Here is a 22,229-nt window from a genome sequence, read left to right on the forward strand (position 1 = left end):
TAAATAGCTTCTAGATAACTTTCTAATTACTTAAAAGCATCGTTGATAAAAAGTATATTAAGATATCTTAGATACTTAACTAGAGGGAAACGACCTTCTTTATCTTAATAATTTTTTATATTAAAGTTAAATTTTCGAAGTTACTTTGCTATTAATATGCTAGTAATCTTCGAGAAGTTATTATATATAGTAAATATAAGGCGAGGTATAATTACTTTTTATAGTATTATTAGAAAGAGTATTAGACTATATAAGAGCTTTAGACTAATCTAAAGAAGGCGTGCTTTAGTAAGATTCTAATAATAAGACTATAGAATTCGTAGGACTATTATTAAGAGGAATTCTCGAGAAGTTTAAAGTATTAAGATGATAGTAATAGACTAATTCCTTAAGGAGATTTCTAATACTCGCTAGAATAATAGTGCTATAACTTACTTTCGTAGTAGTAAAAGAGTTCTAATAAGTAACAGCGATAATTAGAGAATCGAGTTAAATAATAACAACTTCTTGAGATATTTACTAAAGGCTTCTTAAGTCTCTAGAAGTGATTTAATAGATATAAGAGGCTTTCTAGACTGAATGACTTAAGAAAGTACTTTCGTAGTGAGATTTTCAGTGAGGGATTTAGTGGAAGAACGAATAATGAGTGATTATAGTCGGATAGGCTAAATGAGGATTATAAAAGATACGCAAGAATAATAGTAAAGATGATTCTACTTTAGGGTTATAAAAAGATTCGGGTAGAGACCTCTAAAGAATAAGGTATGGTTAGGCTCGTGTGGGTAGAAGAGGATGTAGATTTCTATGGAGGAAGAATCCGAAGGATCCTAGGGATCCAGCCAAGCAAGCTATACTATATATGGACTAGAAAGAACAACCCCGCAGGAAGCACCTTCCGACTCGGCTCACCCTGTTATTACTCCCACCCTGAGATATTCGAAACACTCGATCCTTAATCCACTATCCCTTTCCTTGAGTGCGGGACGTACACGCTAGCAGGGACCAAATGTAGGGATTATCATTGGTCACATCTTGCTTAGCGAAGCAAAATCTCTGTAAGCAAGATAAGATCAGTTAGAGGCAGTGATGTAACCAATGATAATCCCTACATTTGGTCCCTGCTAGCGTGTACGTCCCGCACTCAAGGAAAGGGATAGAGCACCACTGATCAGGCACAGTAGCAGTGGTCTTCAGGAAAATTCGAGCTTCATAAGATTGTTGTTGTCCATTTGTTACGCATAATTTGCCGTACTCGTAGTGCGCTAATGAATCACACTAAGATAAGATAAGGTCGCGTATTCCAGGCGCGTCGGCCTCACCTCCCAAAGACAAATGTTATCGTGAGGACTACGTGACCGCTGGACGACATGCTCGAGGTTCCAGATGGCAGACTGGAGAGCCCGTGGTTACGTCCAGGACTCAGACGAGGAAGAAGACTCTCAGAATCCGACTCTTACGGCATCCAGGGAAGCAATCCACATTGGTGACATAGAAGCTATCGAGTCTGGCGAGCCGCACGATGGGAAGGCTTATGGCGGTTGGGGCACAAGAGAAGGCAGGGATGGTGGAGTTGGAGACAACGGAATCGGTGTTACAAGTACAGGAGAACAATGCAGCACTGCGGCAACCCTACTAGTGCAACGTGAGGAAGAAGATGCTCTGTCACCAGTAGTGGGGCAAAATACCGAAAAATTCATGGTATATTCCGACGGGGATACCGATGAGCTCCAACAAGATCACTACAGTGCCACACCAGCAGCACGACTTGAAGCAGAATTGCCCGATAGAGCCCATGACCTGGAGGCGAGACCTTATTCAAGCCTAACCCCACCCAACGAAGTTGCATTTTCAAGCTCTCTATCGTCTTCGCCACTGCCCGAGTTGTTCATCTCCAATCATGGGACACCATCCACACCAGGCACGCAGAAGTCGACTCACGAAGATCAAAGTGATGAACGGGAAACCTCTATAGACGGCGGTCCCGAGACTCTCGAGTCAACTTCTCGCCACAAGACTACAAATGAGCCAGAGCCACAGTTTGTTAACCGAGCTCACGAATCTGGGAGAGCGACTCGCAATCTACGCCACCGTAATCCCATTCAGCTACGCCCATACGCGCTTGAGAGCGAGCAATACCGCCAAACTCTGAAAGCAAGAGGAGTGAAACCCCTGCGTATAGCGCAAATGGAAGCCGAGGCTGCAAAGACCCGGGAACAAGAGTCTCAGAACATTGAATTCTATGGCGAAGATAGCCAGCTTGTGGACAGTGACACCGAACAACCAGAACCCTATTCTGCATCTCCCATCCAGCTTGAGGGCTCTCCGATTGTCACATCTCAAGACGAGAGGGACATCTTTGTCTTTGGAGATGATGATTTACCGGACATGAGTACCCTTCTCAGCCATTCAATGCTCAAGTATGTCGGCAATGGCCATAAGAGGCGTAAGATTGGTAAGGCGACGACCTTCAGGATGCCACCAGGCTTAGTCTTGAACCGACATTCATCCCTGCCCGGGGACAAAGCTAGCCCAGCACTCAATGAGGACGACGTTATATTTGACGTGGCCTCATCACCACCTTGGTCGGGGAGTCAGATACCACAAGAGATGGGTCGCCCTGCTTTGCCTGTCTTTCGGGTGCCGCGAAGGACCACGCCTGCTGCTCTTCCAACGCCGATGACTTCTTCAGACTCTAGGCGACGGCACCTGCTCGAATTTTCGGAAGAAGAACATTCTGATAGTCGCTCTCACCGAATCAGACGAATGACAGATTCTGATGACTCAACCGACGCTGAGATGTGTCCATCCGAAGAGGAAACATCTCACCAACTTCAGCGCGCACAACGCAAGATACGCGGAGTCCTACCAGCGTCTTGGCTGAAGCTAGACCTGAAAACCCAAAAGAAGAAGCCCGAGGATACTTACAAGGCTCTTCCTAGTGTATCGCCTGACAGAAACGTTGCTCAACGAGGTGTAGCGCGCATGATTATCGCGGCAGGCAGCAAGAGACCTGGTACGCCGAATCGAAGACCGCAGATCACTGTGCTGGCCGATGACGATGGTCTCGAATCGGAGTCAGACGAGCTGCCGCAACAGACTCGAATTCATCAACGCCAGCATCAAATGCCTGAAAATGGTGGAGAAGGGCTTCTCACGGGAAGATGGGGAGAGGCTGCAGAAGACGACCGAATCGATGCCATGTTGCCTTCGGCAACAAGGGCTTTCCATTCCCGAAAAAGCAACAAACGCCAGAATAAGATAGGAGACATCCACCCCCGTCCTCGGGTTACTCCCTACGGCATCTCGAAGAAAGCCTCAAGCAATGGCGCTCATCAGCGCAAATTCATGGACCAGTTCGACGAAAGTCACAGGGAGAAACCCAAATATCGCCCGCCGAGACTTGGTATACTTGACGCACCATTAACGAAGGGACTACCTCAGGACTCTGTGCCCCAATTTCTCAAAGTCGCAACTCGCACAGCACGCTCACGCCGTGATCAAGGAAGACACAGTCCGTCTCGAAAGTTTGTCCGCTTGGCAACAAGGGATGATGATAACGATGCCAATGAGACCCTACAAAATTGGCGGGAAGGAACCATTGTACCTTTGGATAACGACAAGATCAATGAAGCATCAACTCGCCAGCCTTTGTGCCCGCGTTCAACGAATAGCCCCGTGCCCTCGTTGGCGTCCAAAACGACACGCAGCTTCCAAGAGTTCAAATTGTCGGCCTCTCGAAAGACATCCGCGAAATCGCATCTTCGTCTCACAAAGTCTCGAAAGCTTCAGACCTCCCTAGATCATCTCATCGAGCGTCGATGTAGAGACGAACCTCAGACTAGCCAACAGAAAGCGCCCTCATGGCTTCAGCAATCTATCGAGAAGCCAAAAAAGCGAGGGCAAATAGTCTCTTCGTTGCGAGCTATCAAGGATTCAAGGCCAGCAATGCTAGAGTCTACTCGGGCAGACACAGATGGGACACATGCACAGGCTATGTTTCAGCGAGATCTAGCCAGAGTCAATCACTTTGAGGATGATTCAGGACTTCCTGGTGTTGTAGTACGGAGGTTTCTTGGAGAGGACGGCATGCGGCCATCCAATACTGCTGCTCTACAGGCAGATCGTGTGATAGTGGGTCAGGATGCCAATGCTACCACCACCAAGAGGATCCTTCCCCGCAAGCGGAGAAAAAGACAGCCACAACACGTGGATATTCCCGAAACGTGGTCCAGAGAGCCCAGTGCTCTTGTTATCTCGTATGATTATCCAGGTCAAGCTGTGGATTCCTCTGAAGTACAGAAAAGGGACATGCTTGTTGGCCTGGGACCGTTTGGAACCCGGTATAGTGACACTTTTGGTGTCACTCCTCTACCTACGGGAACTTGCTTTAGTGCAAACACTTTACTAGGCAATGGTGCCTTTGCTAAGGCTCTCAAACATGCGATTACCGCCAATCTCGAAAGCTCCAGAGGATACGCCCTTGCGAATTTCAATGGTAGGAGCCTGAGATGGGGCCCATGGAATGACGCTGTCTCTTCGGAGCTGGGTGAAGTTTTCGAGGCAATTAACCAGTCGTTACAAAATGCCGCGGGCCAGAGCCTAGGAGTACCGAATTTCCTTAGGTACGAGCAAGTCTTGCTCTTGCAAAACAGCATTCTTGAATACTTCTCGAATCATTTGAGCTTCCTTGACCCAGTGGACAGAGTTGCATACGTCCTGAGATGCAAGAGCCTTCTTCTTACCTTGACTGCTGAGCTCATCGATCATAGTGCAGTCAGCAGAACAACCAACCATCAAATTTCAGACAAGTTACAAAAGGACATCCAAATCAGCACACTTAACCTATCAGTTGCCAACCAATTGAGACAGATCTCTAAGCATGAGCTCATACCGTCAAGATTGCAGGATGAAGTTGGATCCCTAGTTCAAAAAGCAGCCCTTCACACTCTCGACTTGTCGCTGGGAAAGGGGCTTGAGCCGTTCGAGACTTGTCTATCAAACCTTAGGAATCAGAATGCAGACTATCGCATCCAGGACTATTCCATCGAAGCATTCGTTGTTGCCCAACATGTGCTTGGCCAAGACCCAGACTCTAAGACGAGCGTCTGGCTGACTTTGCTGAAAGCTGTCCCAACCAGATCCTCGCATGGTATTTTCGATGTCGCTTTGGCTGAGAAATCCTGGAAACAGCTCTTTACCTTGCTACCTTTCCTCGAAATGGACGCACAAGGAGTTGTAGAGACTGGGCGTCGGTTCAGGGTTCCATTTGACAATTGGACGCTTGCTAAGCGCCTCATAAACCCTGTGTTGGAAGCTTCGCTAAGTAACCCACAACGGCAACCTCCTAGCTTCAACTCTTACTGCCGAGCCATCTTTGGGCGTTGCCTCCACTTGATCAATGGCTGGGGCTGGCGAAGATGCGAATCCATCATTGGAACACTTTTCGACTATTTCGCTCGTAACAGTCTAGCTCATCTGAGGAGCGAAGAAAGCAAGGGCTCACCGCTCTTTCTGGAACGACTAGGCGAGAACCCTACTCTGATCTCTGAGGCCGAAGATAGGGGCTTCCATATCCTGCTAAAGATTATAGGAAGCGGCGTCAAGCACATGCGACAGTCATACTCCGAGAAGAAGATTCGAGACGTAGTATGGCGCTTGATGCCAAATCATGGCCGCTCCCACCCGAAAGAAGAAGCCGTTCGTCAAGAGCATTTAGACGCATTGCGAAATCACCATGATCTGCTCTGTACTTTATACTGGGCTTCTCCGCCCAGCTGCAGACCGCCGTTGACCGTCATTCGCAACCTGGTCAACCTGGAAATCTCGCATCGAGAGGCCTGCCATATCAACATCCGGGCCTGGTTCCACCTCGTCAAATTCCAATTATCGACTGATGAGCCTATCACTAACCTAGAGCCGTTCGCTGAGTGGCACAATCATATTTTGGCGCAAATTCTTCGACAGCATAGTCTTGCTCGCACGGAAGCGGAGGACCAAGTCAGATCAGCGCAGTCCGTCGGTGGCCTTATTGTGTCCAAAGAATTGCTTGAAACAACCATAGCTAGGAACCAGCGCCAGGTCGAAGCAATACTGAGTGACGCTTTGGTGTGCCTTAAGCTCGCTATCGACGCCGCTCTGAATTCTCAAGCCGCTTCAACCTTGTTGTCTACGACGTTGGCCAAAGTTTTCGAATTGTTTGACGCGAGCAGAACTCAAGCTAATAAGCCAATTATACAAGCATTAGACGTTCTCACTGCATGTGCAAGCAAGTCGTCAGAGTCTTGCGATAAGAACGAAGAAAGCCAAGATTATGGAGACTGGTCAGCTTTTGACGACGATTCCGCAGCCATACCACGACAAGAAGACACGGTCTCGCCGTTTGTTACGTTCCACGACCCTTTGAGGCATCTTCTCTCGAATTGCTTTGGAGCAGACCAGGTGCCCGATGATGCTCTGCTATTGAAGGTGGTTGACGTTTGGGTTATCGTTGCCCAAGGACTGGTTCGAGGTGGGCTAAGATCTTGGACTGATTACCTTGGTCAATTTGGACACGACTCTTGGAGTTCATTGCGAGACACGGAGCAGACTAGGAAATTCTTTGCCTACTATCTGGCTAGGTTAATTGAGATGGACAACAAAACTTACCATGACCACAAAGCGTTCTTTTTGATGTCTTGGGTCTGTTCGCTGGTTGAGCGCGAGTCACTGCTCAAATTTCAACATCGACTTATAAGTGCCTTGCTGAACACAGATTCTGAGAATTCTTTACTACAAAATCTACCATTTTGGAAGGATGCAGCCAATGGAACATATCAAGTCGCGGCATCAGATTTCTCTGATCGCAGGCTATCATTGATCTCCAGCGTCCTGTCGAATATGCGGGTTTCTTTGGAAAGTGCCGTATTCGAACCCTTTATGAACGGCAATGAGCTTCGGCAAGAATTCAAGGATTTACTCAAGCACCTCATGGCGACGATGAAGCGTAATTATCAAGAGCTTGGCCACGGATCAAACGCCAGAGGAGGTTATGTCGACTTCGTGCATCGTGTCGTCGAGTTCTTGCAGCAGCACACTTCGACAATTTGTCCCATAGATCGCTTCTTCACCGACAACGGTGCCTTCCCGCTACCCGCCACGGATCCGACATACGTCGTCGGCCAGCTCAAGAATTACGGCCTACGACTGCAAGACGCTAGGACGCCCAAGCAGCTCGCAGTCTTCCTCCAATCTGTATCCGAGCGAGCTGCTATCGATGGCCAACAGCCATACCTCGTTGGCCAGCTGCACACGGCAATGTCCAGTGCTTTCGAGGACGGTGTATCATCTATACCGACGTTGCGCTCTTTCCTCGTCAAGAACATCATTCCGGCATATGTCGAGATGGCTTTCAGCACGGCATGTGGCTGGGTCCTAGCAATGCCCTATCTGCAAGCTCTGCAAGCAGTCTTTGAAGAGCTACTTAAGGATCTTGATGGCACCAACCCGGGTAGTGTCGCCGCCATTGCAAGCATGATCACTGCTTTCCTCGATTCGACGCGACGATCGTTCGAAATACTCATAGCGGATTCTTGCGAATCAAAACCAAGAGACGGTAGGACATTGAGGATTATGTCAGCATGCTACTTAGCCATCTCCTCACTTCTACCGGTCCTAGACTATATTGTCCGTCTGCCAGGACCAGCTCTGTCTGCAGTTGACAACATTGAGTTCTTCAAATCTTTCGCTGTGAACTTTTCTGCTGTGCTCCGCAGCGACTGTGATGCAAATATGGCAAACATCGACATAAATGAGAGGCCACTCGCGGAGGCATCGAGCCCCAACATTCGCCGGTTCGCTACGCAAGAGCTGAGAGACAGCTTGACCAGAATCTGGGTCCGCCACGGTGATCAGTATTATGTCATTAGAGGCTCAACGAGGAGGGAGGTTGTGATGGACATTGGTCTGTATGAGGAGGAGAAGGCGCAACTGCTGATAGGCTTTGGAGAGTTCTTCAAGACTTGCATAGCGATGCCAGCGCTGAGGGAGGAAGGTGATCACTTCCTAGTAACAAGAGAAAGGAAGCTGTTGGAGACCAACGAGTTGTTTTTCTGACAATCGAGGCGAAGACGAGCGTTAGAGCTTGGTTAAGAGAACGCAGCATTGGTAGGTATTTCGCACAGGTCATCAGATGGCACCAAATCTTTCACACCGTCAATGGATTTTACGCACATGGTATTGCGTTTTCGGAAAGCAGCCCGTCCCTTTTTCGTGCAGTTATCGCTGTTTCCGCTGGTCTCCTTTATATACAGTAAGTCCCAGGCCCCAGCCATTTTAACATTCCACCCTCTCCATTCTGCCATACATCTTGCGAAACCAACAAAATGAGCTCCAACACCCCAGCATCTGTGTCGGTTCGAATAGTCCGAGTATCGAAAACTAGCCCGACCGACGACGAAGACCTCAACAGGCTGATAAGCCTCTGCACCGCGACTTCACGCTCCAACGCTTTCATTTGCTGCCTGCTTCGGCAGCCCCACAGCGACACGTCCTACAAGCAGTATGCACACTTCCACTATCTGTCCGTGCTCGAGGACAACAATTCTCGCGTTTTTATCGCCCATGGTACGGCATCGCATAATTTGGGGACCGACCTGGGGAGTGTATGGATAATGAATTGCAAGATTAATGCTCCCCCGCCTGCACATAAACTGCCGGATTTCATCAAGGAAGGCTGTGTACAGATAGTTGTGGGTAACATGGACAAGCAGCGTAGGGCGGCGATGAAGAGAGATTGTTTTGGTATGTTTATCGCTACGGCATGATTGACCGATGACCCCCAAAATAAAAAATGGCCTACCGAGAAACGCGGAAACAATCCAGTCATAGCAGGGCTAGACGTCAACCCCGCCCATCCCAAACAGGATCAAATCCACAGACGACTGGTTGCATTTGCAGTAGCCGAGATTCGAAAGGATGAACCTCGAAGCGACATCATGGCGCCAGTCGCCACATTCTTGAAGCTCTCGATCAGGTCTGCCCGGAAGCTGAGGGCTGGAAGGGTGTCGAGGGGGTTTTGGTGCTGAGTCCGTTGATTCTGCGGTCGCTGGGGAAGCAGCAGAGGACGTTGAGAGTGTTGGTGAATTGGGGGCTAGAGTAGGTAGGTAGGAGGAGGTATGTGGATGTCCGGCATGCTTGGTTCAAAGAACGGGATGGGATATATACGACGGTGGGTGTGGTAAGGATATGTTGTGCTAACATGATCTGATTCGCCAGCTCTGGTAACAGCCGACAAATGACTGGTTGTGACTTGCTATCGGATGGGACTGTTCATCAGAGTTGCGTACTGGTGGCGTCTTGTATATCTGACCTCTCACGCGTTTAGCCACCCCGCCATATCAATAATTCTCCCTGTCGTTGTTTCTTTCTCTCTTTGAGCTATTGTTCAATCCCATCCTTTTGAATTTGTCCAAACATCCTTGCCGATAGTACGATTTCTACCCTCGACAACCATGTCTAAGCCCATTTTACCCAAGAAGTTCCTCGACCAGCTCTACAACATGAACATCCTGGCTCCCGACGAAAATCCCGTCAAACGGTTTCAGAAATGCAAGACCTACAACGGCCCTAAATCGACACATGGATCCAATTCAAGATCAAATCGGCATTCCACACATACCAGGCCATCCCCGTCCTCATCTTTCCCTTCCATGCCGCCAGCCCAGATGACGAACCCGGTGATGCAGCAATTCAACGACTGCATCTTCAACGACTCGAATGGGCATTCGTCCAGACCCTCACACCAATCTTCACATCACAACCTCTCAATCCCACATCCCTCAAAATCTACCAGAATCCATCGCCCATCAGACTCATCACACACCTCCTCGATCCCAGGCACGGCACACGGCGCCATCGAAGCGTACACTAAACCCCGCCCGTCCCGTTCGTCCAAGGGAAAAGGCGTCCGTTTCGCGCCCAGCGCCTCGGTCCGCGAACGCGAGCCGAAGCACTGGCATCCCGGTGGCGAGCAGCGGACGAACCACGAGAGCAAAGTGTGGAGGGAGGCCTGAGGCGTGGAGGGTGGAGCGGCTGATGTGTGAGAGTTGTCACGTCGGGCGCCAGAAGTGGTTGGAGGGTGGGAGGAGGTTGGGCGATAGTTGTTATCGATTTAGGGAGGGGAAGAGGGCTGGGAAGAAATGAGGGGGTGGGAAGGGAGGGTGAGGGCGAGGGCGAGGGCGAGGGTTTCGGGGTTGGAGGTTGCCGGTGTGAGAGAGTGAGAGAAGGTGGTTTGATGTTCGGTTTTCTTGTGATGATCACCTGGTCTGTATTTAGCAATGGCGTCCAGGTCACAAAGATGCCCAGGCCATGATGAATTGGGCTCTCAGCTAGCTGGCTGTTAGTGATTGAACAAACAACATCTTCTTTCGCCGTCCGTCATTCACCGCTTTGCAATCTTCCCAAGCCGGAAAGAGTGTTCACGTACAGAGCAGAATATTCCCTAAATTCCCGCCCTGTAAACCATGGCCTCCTTTGTCGAGTTAGAGATTGATCTGCATGAGACCTCACCTTTAACCCACCTGTATAGAAGCGTTCCCTCCTCTCTTCCCTTCCGTCCGTCTTCTCTCGCATTTCAACATCCATCTTCCGTAACGTCTGCGAATGACATCAGCTCCTCCGTATAGTAAACACATAGCTCCACATCTACTTGAAAAAAACGCCATCCTTCATGGGCCCACCATACCTGCCGCCAGGATCACCGGCCTACAGCGTGTACTTCGCAAACCCGGCGAATCGCCACCCGCCGTCTGCCAATCCCACTTTTATCCCACCTGCACCCCAGCCTCAGATCTACGTGGGAAAGAGCTCAACGCATCCACCTTCTACCCCCCCTCCCTATACCCCACCCCAGCCCCAGATCTATACGGGAAAAAGCGCCCCAACGACGTCTGACATCGACCCCCGCCCAGTCCACCAAGGCGGCATGAGCACGTACGACCAGCCCGGCCTGGCAAACTGGGTAGCAGCCAACTCTTTTCCCGACCATCCGGGACCTACAGATCGGCATGGGCCGACAGCAACGGCACACCATCATCATCAGTCCAGACCTGCTGTACAACAATCCAAAACGACGACGCACGATCATCATCATCGTCTGGAATCTAGGCATGGGCCGACCGCGACGACGAAACCTCATCACTCGACCACCACTGCAATGCCGAAACCGCGCTCTTGCCTCAAGAAAGGTGTGCAGTTCACTCCGAGCGTGCAGGCTCGTGATGAGAGAAAACAGGAGGGGAAGAATAGGACGAAATCCAACGGGACGAGAGTAAAACGCATGGCCTGCAAATACTGTCATGTGAAAGCGGTGGGTTGGACTGTGGATGACGAGGGGTATTGCGATGGATGCTATAGAGACTCAAGGGAGCGGCGGTAAGGGCATTAGATGGTGGAATGAGCGAAGAGAGCGGGCCGGGATGAATGGCGCCCGAGGGGTTTGTGAGGCAAGTGGTAGATGATGATGATGATGATGGGGAGACTTGAAAGAGTGGAAATGTCTGATTGGGGTCTGGATCCTGGGGTTCCAAGATGGTGAAGACGCAAGTAAAAAGGTGCTGCAACCACAGGCTCTATAACAGATCAGAAATGGAATTCCAGATACCTCTAATCATCAGACATGACACATTCCCCTATCGCATTACCCTCTCGCATTAACTCAACCGTGAGCGGGCAACTCACCGTTAAGCTTCCTTGGGCTTGCTTCCTCCACCCATCAGTCCTCCAGCCAGACCACTGGCCCAACCAGACGCTTTACTCAAGCCTTCTTTCCCTCCTCCCGCAATATTAGACGCCCATGCGCCAGCACCCTGTTGCGGCTTCTCCACCTTTTGAACTTCTGGCAAAACACCCGTATCCGCACTCGCAGCAGCCTTGCTCTCGGCATCACCACTCGACTTCTCACCTCTCAGCCTCTTCGGCAAGTATCCCCAGGCAGATTTCAACATCCCTTTCTGCGTCTCCTGCTGTACTTCTAGCTCCATTTGAACAGCTTCGGCTTCGGCAGCGGATGATTCTGCTTGTTGCTGTTCCTTGCTCTTCTCTCCATCTTTGCCGACGCCAAGGGGATTGTCCTTGAGTACCCTCTCGCCTTCCGCCTTAGCTTTGTCGGCATACTTTTTCTTCGCATCTTCTTCGTCCATCTTCTTTAAACCTGCTTCCTCTTTGGCGACGGCGGACATTTCAATGTCTTCGAACCCAATCTTCTTCAGAATGTGACCAACGAGGTAACGGTAGCGCAGATGTCCGCTTACACTTTCGCTAACATCGACGTTCTCAACGGTGGGAATGCCTTCGACTTTCTGAAGTCCAGCAACGCCGTATTGGATGCTGCTTGTGCGATACAAAAAGCCAAGAACATAGTCATTTTCGCTGTACACATTGACAAGCCTGCTGGCTACAACGGAGCGCATGACGCGCCAATCTGCAGTGGTACTGGGTGCGGGAGCGCCAATCAAAACAACTGACTCGATAAGGCCAAAGGCACGTCGTTTGGCGAGACTCATAAGACACGAGTAAATGACTCTTGCGCCGAGGGAGTAGCCTATCAATGTCACTGGTCTCTCGCCTTGTGCCTTGTTGATCAAAGCATCGGCGAGAACTTCACCGGCCTTATCGGCACGACTTCGAGCGACAGAAAATGGATTGTCGACCACTCGTGAGACTTTGAGAAGGGCAAGGGGCCACATTGCATCCATCAATCCTGCGAATACGGTTCGTTTGATCATTTCTGACTTCGCATAGCCCCAAGCGGCGGATGACACCATTGCGCTCATACTGTTACCAAGGTTCATGAGCGCTTCGAGCTCGAAACGTAGAGCGAAGACTTCGCTTCCATGACCAAGCACACGCCACGGAGTGACAACCTCCGACTTCGAGTTCAACCAGCCAGTGATGCCAATGGTGACGCGGAGGCGGCGCTGGGCCGGATCCTCGACGCCGTCCTTGTCTTCTTTGCTTTCCTTTTTGAAATGATGAGGGAAGTGATGAGTCTTTGGTGTCGTCGCACTTTGGCCGTCTTGAGGATTTTGAACACCACTCTCTGTGTCTAGCGACTTCTCAACTTGTTTGGACTTCTGGGCTAGCTTCTTGGCTTCTTTCTCATCTTCTTGTTCGATATCTTTGCCATCCTTTCGCACAGGCAAAAATGCAAAATCCTCAACTTGCCGCGCGTAGTTGTCCATCATCTGGCCTGTCATTCGTCCGCCGTAGGCTCCAAACAGTCCACCAACAATCACCGTGCTTCCGGCCACGGTGCCAAGATAGCCTGCTGCAGCGGTGGCACCTAGGCCAACACCTCCCATAACACTCCCAACACCAGCCGCAACCAATGGTGCGGCTAGACCACCAGTAACGCCGATCAGAGCAGCTCCTGCGACTGTGGCCAGGCCCACTTTCCATTTCCTTGAATCTTTGTTCTCTTCCACTTTCTTCTTTGCTTCAGCGTCTCCAGACATGTGTTTCGCGGCTTCAAGCAGGCCTTTTGCCATCTTCTCTTCATCTTCAGTCAAGATCTTGAGCGGAAGTTTTAGCGACGAGGTTATATAGAGGAGGAGAACGCGTGATGGGCCGATGTAGTGTTCCAGAGATAGCATGAGCAGTAACATAGAATGTATTATAAGGATCTTGGTTTTTTCGTCGAGCGATGCGAGTGGGGTATCAATTGGAGGGTAGAACTTCGATAGTGACGCAGCTGCGGACTCGTCTGATTCCGTAGGCTTGGATGGGTCGACCTTGACGTCTGATGGAGCGTGAATAGCTGAGTCCGGTGCCTTGGCGGATCTCATTTGGGAAGAGGCTTCTTCTCTGGAATTTACAACCTCGCCGACTCTTATGATAACGCTGCTTCGCCATTCGTCGAAGAACTTGAGCGATGCTTGCTTCAGTTCCTTCATAGCTGGAGCACTGAGCTCTTTCTCCCGCTGCTCCTTTAGCTTCCGCTCTGCATCCATTTTGGCGACATCTACCGTACCAGGATCAACATTGGGGTTCGTGATCTTGTCATCTTCGGATGTAGTGAGTTCTTGGACGAGATCTTTCGAGATGCCAACGGAGGCGTCAAAGCTGGAGATGATGGTCTTGCGCATTGCAGCCGCAACGCTGGCGATGAGGAGGGTAAGTTCCCCCCTCTGGTCCTCATCGAGTAATGTGGTCAGAGATTCCTCCTTGCCTTCTGGCTGCCTTGCTGGAGGGTGTTTCTCCCTGTTGTCGTCAGCTTATGACACTTTATATTGCTCTTGGTGCGCTTTACTGACATTTTGATTGACGACACAATGTTTAGGGGAAGTTGAGGCAAAGGTAGACGAAGAGCGTGAGTTGACCAACAGCGTAGCCCTAGGACAATTGGCTACGGTGCATCCCCACTACCGTGTTTGAACCTGTTTCTCGTTCAAACCAGTGACGTACGAGTAACTAGATTAGGGTTAAGATTAGAGTAGGGCTTGCTTTTAGCGGCGTTTCTAAAAGTGGTAGCGACTGAGACTTGAGAGCGCACCAGCGACGCTACAATGTTGCAGCTATAGTGACCACAGTGAATGATTCCCTTGCCCTAAACTCTCCACTATTATGCTGATGCACAAAGAAATTGGAGATATCTGATCCAAGCCTGAACTTATGGGCAGAAGTAGCCACGCTGGCGCTTAGCCGGCACTTGGAGTCAGTAAGGTATCCGAGAGCGAAGAAGCGCACTTAGGCTGTCCATCTTTTCGTGATAATCTGACCAAAAGAGTCCTCACAGTAGATGGGTACTTAAGTGACAACAAGAGACTATCCTCTCTCCTCCGAACCCCTGCGGAAGCCAATGGCATGAATCTCATGCGATGATTGATCGAAGGACACAGAAGTACGCTGCTGCCGCCATGATACCGAATAAGAAGGCACGAAGTCGGCATCAACCATCGAGAATGAGCAATCACTAGTCACGGAAGAGTATCTTCGAAATGTGATTTTTTTTGAATTTGCTTTTTGACCCATCAAATATCCCGGACTTGAATCAAGAGCGGAGGCTTGCTATTTTGAGTATCATTTGCTGTCATCAAGTATTTTTCGTAGACGACCTACGACGCAATCAGAGCCATTGGGGATTGACTCAAGGGTGGCTCGAGAGCGGATGCTACTATCCGTGGGAAAAGGACGAGGCGGCGAGTACCCGGGTGAGGAGCGGCAATCTCTATGGATGGAAATCCTCGGCTTCGATATTCTCACACGAATGGCTCTACTTCCTCTTCATTCCTAGGTCTTCCTCGCCACTGCTGAGAGTCAGCTCTAGTATGGCCTTCCATGTACAGATATTGTTACCCGAGCAATGGCGCCATTATGTACGGCTTACTCTCAGACTCATTCTTGAGGGCACGGGGTGGGACCTACCTTGGATCTCCCCTGCTAAGTCTGTGCTGTAGGACTGGGCGCCACGTTAACCTGTACGCATAAATCCGCGCTATGTTCATATCTTGCGCTGACTACTTTCCAGCAATCAAGCATTTGTTTGCCATACGAGCTTTGGTACTCAGAGGGTTTCACCGCTCCAGCTGTGGCCAACTTGTCCACATCCTTCGAAGCTGTCAATTAATCCAACGGCTGCTCTTCCCAAGGCTCTACTTGCTAAGAAAACGGTTTGGGACCCATATGCGGGTCAAATCACCGCTGCTGTCGACCTTTCGGCCATTGGTGGACAAATTCGTAAGACTGTAGCCCAAATGGGCGATAAGCCGAAGACGCACTCTCGTGTAATACAAATACGCCACAGTCCATTGGCTCTTCAAATCCGAGTGAGCATATGCTAGAACCCCGCTCTTGAGCAAACCCCTCAACCACCCCACTGGTACAGGCAAAGATCCCAATGTTCTTCGTTGTACCGAATTTGCTGGCCATCTCTGACTTTCGTCCGCATCTTCATTCATGTTCGAAATCAACAAGCTCCCTTGGGAGCTGCGGGATGGAATCTACGAAGCTGCTTTAGTCCGAGATGTGGTCATCGTCGCTGCCATTGAGCTTCAAAATGCGAAAACATCTCTCGCTCTACCTGGCAAGATACCAGAAGTCCCCCAATTAAGGGAACGGGAATCGACTGGGCAAGAGTCCACGAAGAATCCGTCACAAACTCTTACCACCGTCAATGCTCTAACGAGGGTGCTCCCAACCTGAATCTATCCCATACCAGCCGCCAAGTCTATACAGAGTACTAGCCGATCTTTTACAAGCAAAACATTTTCGACTTCTCCAACGCAGAAACAACAGTCACCGCAGCGTCGATGTGCCTGGCATACCTCGACGATCGACCTCAGCAAGCTCTACTACAGATCCGCGGAATGCATCTATTGATCGGCGAGCCCCTGTACCACGAAGATGGCGGGCTTATCGCCGACCCCCTTTGGCCCCAGTGGGGTCAATTGTGCGCCGAACTTTCCACAAAGCTATCCCTTCACCAGCTGGTTTTATCTGTCAGCGGGACAGTCCCCGGCTTCAAGACAATAAATACCGGCAACGGCGGTCTTCAACCCCGGGCGTAGGAGATCTGCCAGATCACCAACCTACGCAAGCCTGAAGTGGACGTGAACGTGACTGCCGACAGAGTGTACCATGTAGGACTTGATGTAGGTTTCGGGCTGATTAACCATCTGCGAGCCAGGATGCTGGCAAACGGGTCAGGCTTTGAGAAGATGGGACTTGAGGAGTTTCTGTACACGAAGAAAGTGGTGGGATGTTTGGCCTGGGTGGCGCTATCGAACTATGCCCTTCTGGAGAAGTACGATACAAATGGCGATCTAGTGCGATATTCGGCCGAGTTGACCGGATATGTGATGGAATATATCAGCAACGCAAGGGAGAGAGTCGTCGAGTTGACCTCGTGGTGGTGAAAAGTATGTAGTTGTGATGCCCACTGAAAACTTGAAGTAGGCTTTGGTCCGGCCACACATGAGATTGATCGTGGTAGATACATGTCGCTCCAGCCTTTAGACATACTCGATTGAACGCTATACACCATTTGATCCCCATGCCAATGATTGAGATGCGTACAGTAATGGTATACTGGCATGCGGGGAGCTCAGGCGGTGAGTATCAGGAGGGCGGACATATCGGCTCCGATGTGCACATATGGATTGGCTTCCCCTTTTCCTCTGTAAGAACGGCGCCAATTCAAATTCATTCTACGAACTGCCTCGCCACTCAAATACTGAGGGGTAGTCTTAGTATGATCTTCCCTACGTGGATACTCTCTCCTGAATAACATCGCCATCACATGCCGCTTAATGGGCCACGAGTTTCTTCTCGAGGACGGTATCCCTCGTCTGCACTTCCCTTGTCAACTCCAAGCTCAGAAACAATCCTTGCCTTGATACCGCCATTGCAAGGACGCCGCCAACGAGTCCGTCACAGTGTGACACTGCAACGCCCTCAAGACCACAAGTGAATCTCTCGTTCTCAGTAACGGTTTAATTCTGACAGCTAATTTGAATGTTACAGACGAGCTTTCTCTTCTTTCTACAGGTTCATTCGAAATGAGAGCGCCTCTCATACCCCGTCGAACGCCGTCCTTCACGGGTTGGGCACCAGTCACAGCGTCTCTTTGCAGTCTCTCTACCTGCGCTGAAGGCAGTCTTTCTAAGGGCTAGCTCCCAACCACTGCCCTGTTGGAACATTCTCCCAGCCTTGTAGGGCTAGCCACCTACTACTTAGTAGGCTCCACAGCCGTTCTTCTTCTTCTTAATAACAACAACTTTCACACCACATTCCAATAACCCTAGCTCCTTTTTACCTACTTTCCACGCCGGACTTTGTTGAGGAAAAAGCCGTACACTTTTTCTCCTCCATACAGGTCCTACCTACTTCAAACGCCACGTTCGATTGAGGAAAGACCCTCGCAGCGCTCGCAAAACCAAGCTGTGATACTAGTACCGGCGTGCGCTTACCTCCCGTCATGTTCGACCTAATGAAGCTCCCGGCCGAGTTACGAATCAAGATCTATGAATATGCGCTCGTACGAGACGTTATCAGAACCGTCACCACCGCACATCCTTTCGGAGCACTGCACCCTAGGTACAACAAACGTGTGCAGGTTTACTATGGAGAACCCAAGCCCACCAAATCTGTAACCTTGCGCAGCAGGTGGACATCATACGGAAATGCAGACGTTTTGAGACGCAAAGATCTTCGGAATGTCAAGATTATTGCAGGCGAGGTGCTGGAAGACGAGATCTCGTGGTCGTATGCTATCCAGCCAGACGGCTATCCTCCTCTGGTCAACATCTTCCTCACGAGTCGCAAAGTTTACTCCGAGACATGAGCGATATTCTACCAAAAAATGCTTTTGCTTTCACCATCCCTCATAACACTTACCTCTCCGCCTACAACTGCCTTTGCTTTCTATACGATCGACCATACCACGCTTTACGACACATACACGAGCTTCACCTGCTCATCGGCAACGAACCCCAACGACCTATACACTTATATCTAACTTGCCCACCCTGGTTGAACCTCATCAATGACATCAGCAGATACATGTCCGTTCGTGTCCTAGTCCTATACATCCGTGAAAGGACAGACGACACTCCTGGATACCGATTGCCCTATTTACCATGGAAGGAATGGCTATATAAAATCACCAGACTGCACGAGCTTCATATGGACATTGTAAGTGAGGATACTAGCGAAGAAATCATTGCTTTCGTCAGGCAGCTGCGGAGCAAGATGGTGGTGGGTGGCGAGCAGGTGGGGACCGAGAGTTTCACGCTTGGCCGACGATCAATTCCATCCGTCTCGTGGACGGCCAGAGATCCCCCTAATTCACTTGCTACAGGTTCAACCCTTCCGGATATGGAGGAAAACCACTGCTGGTAGGAGTAGCGTTATCGTGATCGGTACCCACCGATGCATTTACAGAAGCCGAAGACAGAATGTAAGGTTCGTTTTCGGGGGGATAGCAAGCAATTTCGGTATCATGCATTTGTATTTCGGGATCTGTCTGTTGGACTACAGGAAAATACGACCGTTCTCTGTGTACCACTTAGCCAAAGTTCACGTCCCAATTACGGTTTGCGTGAGAACCAAGCACTCTTAACTCTCTTCCATACCACCACCTTGATACATTTCTCTACCTCCACTTGAGGCATACATCCTGAATCCTGCCGGGTCAGCGCAACACACCCCTAAATTGGCTCATACTCATTGAAACGCGAGCAGCAGCCATACGCTTATCCGTCTCAACGCGGCCGTCCCACCGCTTGTTTTACCAACCTCACTGAAATACGCAGATACATCATATGCTCCTAGGTAACCTACAAAATCCCCACGGAACATGTCGCCGTGGTCAATGCTCGGGAAAATCAGACGCAATGAAGCCAGCGCAACATTGCGCGTACAGTTTTCCACCTGCACTGACATACGAGTGGGAAATGGTATGCCTGAAGGGTTGGGTAGCCTGGTCGTGGTCATAGCGCACACACGTTCGGCAAAGGGCGTATCAGGGGCCGTGCTTGGAAAGAAGAAGGCTTGGTTTGTGGCACCTAGGTCCTTGAGCGTGGCATCTGGTGCGTCTTACTGCACAGTATATGGGTTGGACAGTAGCGAGGAGAATGCTGCATGGGGGTTTCGTTGATGTAGGAGGTTGTAGGATTTGGATGGGAAAGGGCCTTTGGCTTCACGATCTGGACAATTACATCGAGGTTGGATGAAGAGGATGTCGAAAAGCAGTGGACTGTGTTGGGATTAGGCCACATCATCATGGAAAGAATGACTTGGGATTGATTTTGAATGAATTGAGTTGAATGGCTCTAAGCAGATTCGGATTGTGTACTTTCCAACAGCGCGTTGGGATCTTGTCTTCGTGTACAGTGGGACAGCCGAAGCGCTAGAACAAGGCTTACTAGTGACGACAAGGGCTAGAGATTGTCGCGTACCTAGAGCTCCCTGCTCTTGATCCACCGTTGATCAATTCGACGCCCCGAGCAGTTGCTTTTCAAGCTTCTTGGTCCCTTTAGCCGTCTTCTTGTCGCGGCCCTTCGCCTCCTTGTCTGCTTTCTTCTGTGCCTTCGCCTCTCTAGCCATCATCTTCTCACGTTCCTTCGCTTCCCTAGCGGTCCTCCTCTTCAGCTCCCTGGCCTCTTTGGCCATCTTCTTGGCATGTTCCCTCGTCTCCCGGGCAATCTTCCACTTGAGTTCCCTCGCCTCTCGACGCGTCTTGATCTCAAGTTCCTTCGCCTCGTCAGACTCCCTCCTCAAACGTTCCTCCAACTCCTTGGTTGCCTTCTCCTCCTGTCGCTTCGCGTGCCAGCGCTCCTTCCTCTTGATTAGCCTCTTATCTTCGGCGAGCTTTTCCGCAAAGTCCCTGAAATAGTCATCGACATCTGGTCCCTTCAGTGTCTGATTCAGAGCGGCTTCCATGGACTTATTCCTGCGTCCCAGGTACTTCAATTCCTTCCCTTGCTGCTCTATTCTGCCAATGAAATCGTCGAAAGAGGCCTTATCCTCTAGCAAATCTTGCTCCTCCGACTTTTTGAAATGCTCGCGTTTTGACTTGAACAGATCGAACTTCTCTTCGGCATCCGGTAAGTCCTGTTCACGTCGAGGTCTCATCATCGCGCGCTCAATTTCTCGGAGATTGGATGCCGGTTCGTAGCGGCGCCTGCAAAGACAGTGGCATTGGTAGTCTCCAAAGCAACTGGTGTGGTTGTGAATGTGTAGAGGTGGATTCTGCGCGGGGGCGAAATGTATGAGGGCGCGCGCTTTAGCATTTTCCACCCTGACCTCTTTTAGTGCTTCATAGCCGGGTGGATGGCTACAAGGAACTGTGAACTGAACGGTAGTGAGCCGTCGACAGGTCTTCAACAAACGGAAGGCTTCTTTTGCGTCTGGTCCACGCCACAGGAAATATACCATGGTCAAGTGTTGGCGACGAGTGTATCCAATGTTCTTCAAGAAGCGATAGAGCAGTCCCGTATCCGTGAAGGAGAAGCAATTTGTTGAGTAGAAGACATGAAATGCCTCGAAATAGGTTTGTTTTGATACTAGAAGTATGGACAGATCATTGGATTTGACCTGATGAATTACGCCCCATTGAGGATCCTTGTGCTTAGGATTTGGCATGACTGACTTAGTACGGAAAGTGTTGTCCAAGTCAAGACTTCCGCTTGGCGCCCTGAGTGGACGATTATCGAGGACCTGGGTCAAGCAAATGGATGGATCTTGCGGTGGCCCGAGAACAAAACGGTAGATGCGGTTTCTGATTTCGGGAGCGAGGTCTGGAAATCGGAAAACTTCTACCGGCTCGTTCGCAGGTGCTGAGATTTCGGCAACAGCGGCGGTGACATACGAAGACTTCTCAGCTTCGTTGATCTCCGAACTTATCTCAGCGACGGCGGCATTGGAAGAATTATCAGCTTCGCTGATCCCCGGACCACTTTCAGCGACGGCGACATCCGGTGAAGGCGAGGTTTCGGTTTGATTGACCACCGAGCTGCTGTCAGTAACGGCTACAGTGTCATGTGGCGGAGTTGCTTTGCCAGCTTGAACGACCACTGAGCTTCTTTCAGCGACGGGGGAATGTGGCGACGGCAAGGATGAGGTATGAGCTTGGTTGATCACTGGACAGGTATCAAACCCTTGGAAACCATGCGAAACGCACTTGAGCATCGCCGTTGTAGGCACGGTATCATGGTTCGCTACCCGACCAGAACATCAGTAAGTGGAGCATAAGAAAGACGTATAGCCTGGCTCACCCATGGCGACCAAAAAAATGCGCAGAAGAACAGAGCTAAAATGAGTAGGTTGGTCCGACCATCATGTGAGCAATGAAAAGTGTTAAGAAGAGAGGGTGCAAGCGAAGAGGCTCTCTGCTAGCGAGGCATGGAGTGTATTGACGTAGACCTAGCCCTTGACAGCGAGAGAGACAGCGATGTGTTGTGATGTAAAGGTAGCAAAGTCTGGTGATCGTGGAAAGATATTCGGGGTTGCTCCACAACATCACAACAAGAGCTCGGCTATCGCGCTTATGTTATCGTACACATAAAGCATGCTGTATTCATCACAATGGCATGACGAGCTATCTTTTTGACCTTTTGACGCGAAATGCTAGAATCTCATTCCGAGAGCGCTAGGTGCTTCATAGAATGCCTCTATTACGATTGCGATGGATTTGCCTTCGTTAAGACGACATAGCCATGTGCTTGATCACGGTACTGGAATTCATTAAGTCGAAA

General features: G+C 50.1%; 11 protein-coding genes across 11 annotated transcripts; 9 read left to right on the top strand and 2 right to left on the bottom strand.

Moving 5' to 3' along the window:
- Positions 1–1,383: 1,383 nt before the first annotated feature.
- On the top strand, positions 1,384–8,091 carry HO173_001397 (uncharacterized protein; the record flags this gene model as incomplete). The annotated part of the gene is made up of 1 exon (XM_037303336.1): positions 1,384–8,091. One exon carries the CDS (start codon positions 1,384–1,386, stop codon positions 8,089–8,091), a length of 6,708 nt encoding a protein of 2,235 aa, XP_037169983.1.
- A 269-nt stretch (positions 8,092–8,360) lies between these two features.
- On the top strand, positions 8,361–8,801 carry HO173_001398 (uncharacterized protein; the record flags this gene model as incomplete). The annotated part of the gene is made up of 1 exon (XM_037303337.1): positions 8,361–8,801. One exon carries the CDS (start codon positions 8,361–8,363, stop codon positions 8,799–8,801), a length of 441 nt encoding a protein of 146 aa, XP_037169984.1.
- Positions 8,802–9,488: 687 nt separating this feature from the next.
- HO173_001399 (uncharacterized protein) lies at positions 9,489–10,049 on the top strand (the record flags this gene model as incomplete). Its single annotated transcript, XM_037303338.1, has 1 exon — positions 9,489–10,049. One exon carries the CDS (start codon positions 9,489–9,491, stop codon positions 10,047–10,049), a length of 561 nt encoding a protein of 186 aa, XP_037169985.1.
- A 656-nt stretch (positions 10,050–10,705) lies between these two features.
- On the top strand, positions 10,706–11,413 carry HO173_001400 (uncharacterized protein; the record flags this gene model as incomplete). The annotated part of the gene is made up of 1 exon (XM_037303339.1): positions 10,706–11,413. One exon carries the CDS (start codon positions 10,706–10,708, stop codon positions 11,411–11,413), a length of 708 nt encoding a protein of 235 aa, XP_037169986.1.
- Positions 11,414–11,717: 304 nt separating this feature from the next.
- HO173_001401 (uncharacterized protein) lies at positions 11,718–14,120 on the bottom strand (the record flags this gene model as incomplete). Its single annotated transcript, XM_037303340.1, has 1 exon — positions 11,718–14,120. One exon carries the CDS (start codon positions 14,118–14,120, stop codon positions 11,718–11,720), a length of 2,403 nt encoding a protein of 800 aa, XP_037169987.1.
- A 1,810-nt stretch (positions 14,121–15,930) lies between these two features.
- HO173_001402 (uncharacterized protein) lies at positions 15,931–16,176 on the top strand (the record flags this gene model as incomplete). Its single annotated transcript, XM_037303341.1, has 1 exon — positions 15,931–16,176. The coding sequence occupies one exon, from the start codon at positions 15,931–15,933 to the stop codon at positions 16,174–16,176; it is 246 nt and encodes an 81-aa protein (XP_037169988.1).
- A 107-nt stretch (positions 16,177–16,283) lies between these two features.
- HO173_001403 (uncharacterized protein) lies at positions 16,284–16,541 on the top strand (the record flags this gene model as incomplete). Its single annotated transcript, XM_037303342.1, has 1 exon — positions 16,284–16,541. One exon carries the CDS (start codon positions 16,284–16,286, stop codon positions 16,539–16,541), a length of 258 nt encoding a protein of 85 aa, XP_037169989.1.
- Positions 16,542–16,661: 120 nt separating this feature from the next.
- Positions 16,662–16,889, top strand: HO173_001404 (uncharacterized protein; the record flags this gene model as incomplete). Its single annotated transcript, XM_037303343.1, has 1 exon — positions 16,662–16,889. One exon carries the CDS (start codon positions 16,662–16,664, stop codon positions 16,887–16,889), a length of 228 nt encoding a protein of 75 aa, XP_037169990.1.
- A 1,061-nt stretch (positions 16,890–17,950) lies between these two features.
- On the top strand, positions 17,951–18,316 carry HO173_001405 (uncharacterized protein; the record flags this gene model as incomplete). Its single annotated transcript, XM_037303344.1, has 1 exon — positions 17,951–18,316. One exon carries the CDS (start codon positions 17,951–17,953, stop codon positions 18,314–18,316), a length of 366 nt encoding a protein of 121 aa, XP_037169991.1.
- Positions 18,317–18,534: 218 nt separating this feature from the next.
- On the top strand, positions 18,535–18,873 carry HO173_001406 (uncharacterized protein; the record flags this gene model as incomplete). Its single annotated transcript, XM_037303345.1, has 1 exon — positions 18,535–18,873. The coding sequence occupies one exon, from the start codon at positions 18,535–18,537 to the stop codon at positions 18,871–18,873; it is 339 nt and encodes a 112-aa protein (XP_037169992.1).
- A 1,089-nt stretch (positions 18,874–19,962) lies between these two features.
- HO173_001407 (uncharacterized protein) lies at positions 19,963–21,753 on the bottom strand (the record flags this gene model as incomplete). The annotated part of the gene is made up of 2 exons (XM_037303346.1): positions 19,963–21,692; positions 21,750–21,753. 2 exons carry the CDS (start codon positions 21,751–21,753, stop codon positions 19,963–19,965), a joined length of 1,734 nt encoding a protein of 577 aa, XP_037169993.1.
- Between the last annotated feature and the right edge of the window lie 476 nt (positions 21,754–22,229).

The sequence above is a fragment of the Letharia columbiana genome (genome assembly GCF_014066305.1).
Source record: "Letharia columbiana isolate WasteWater2 chromosome Unknown Sc0000002_s0, whole genome shotgun sequence".
Classification (NCBI taxonomy): Eukaryota; Fungi; Ascomycota; class Lecanoromycetes; order Lecanorales; family Parmeliaceae; genus Letharia; species Letharia columbiana.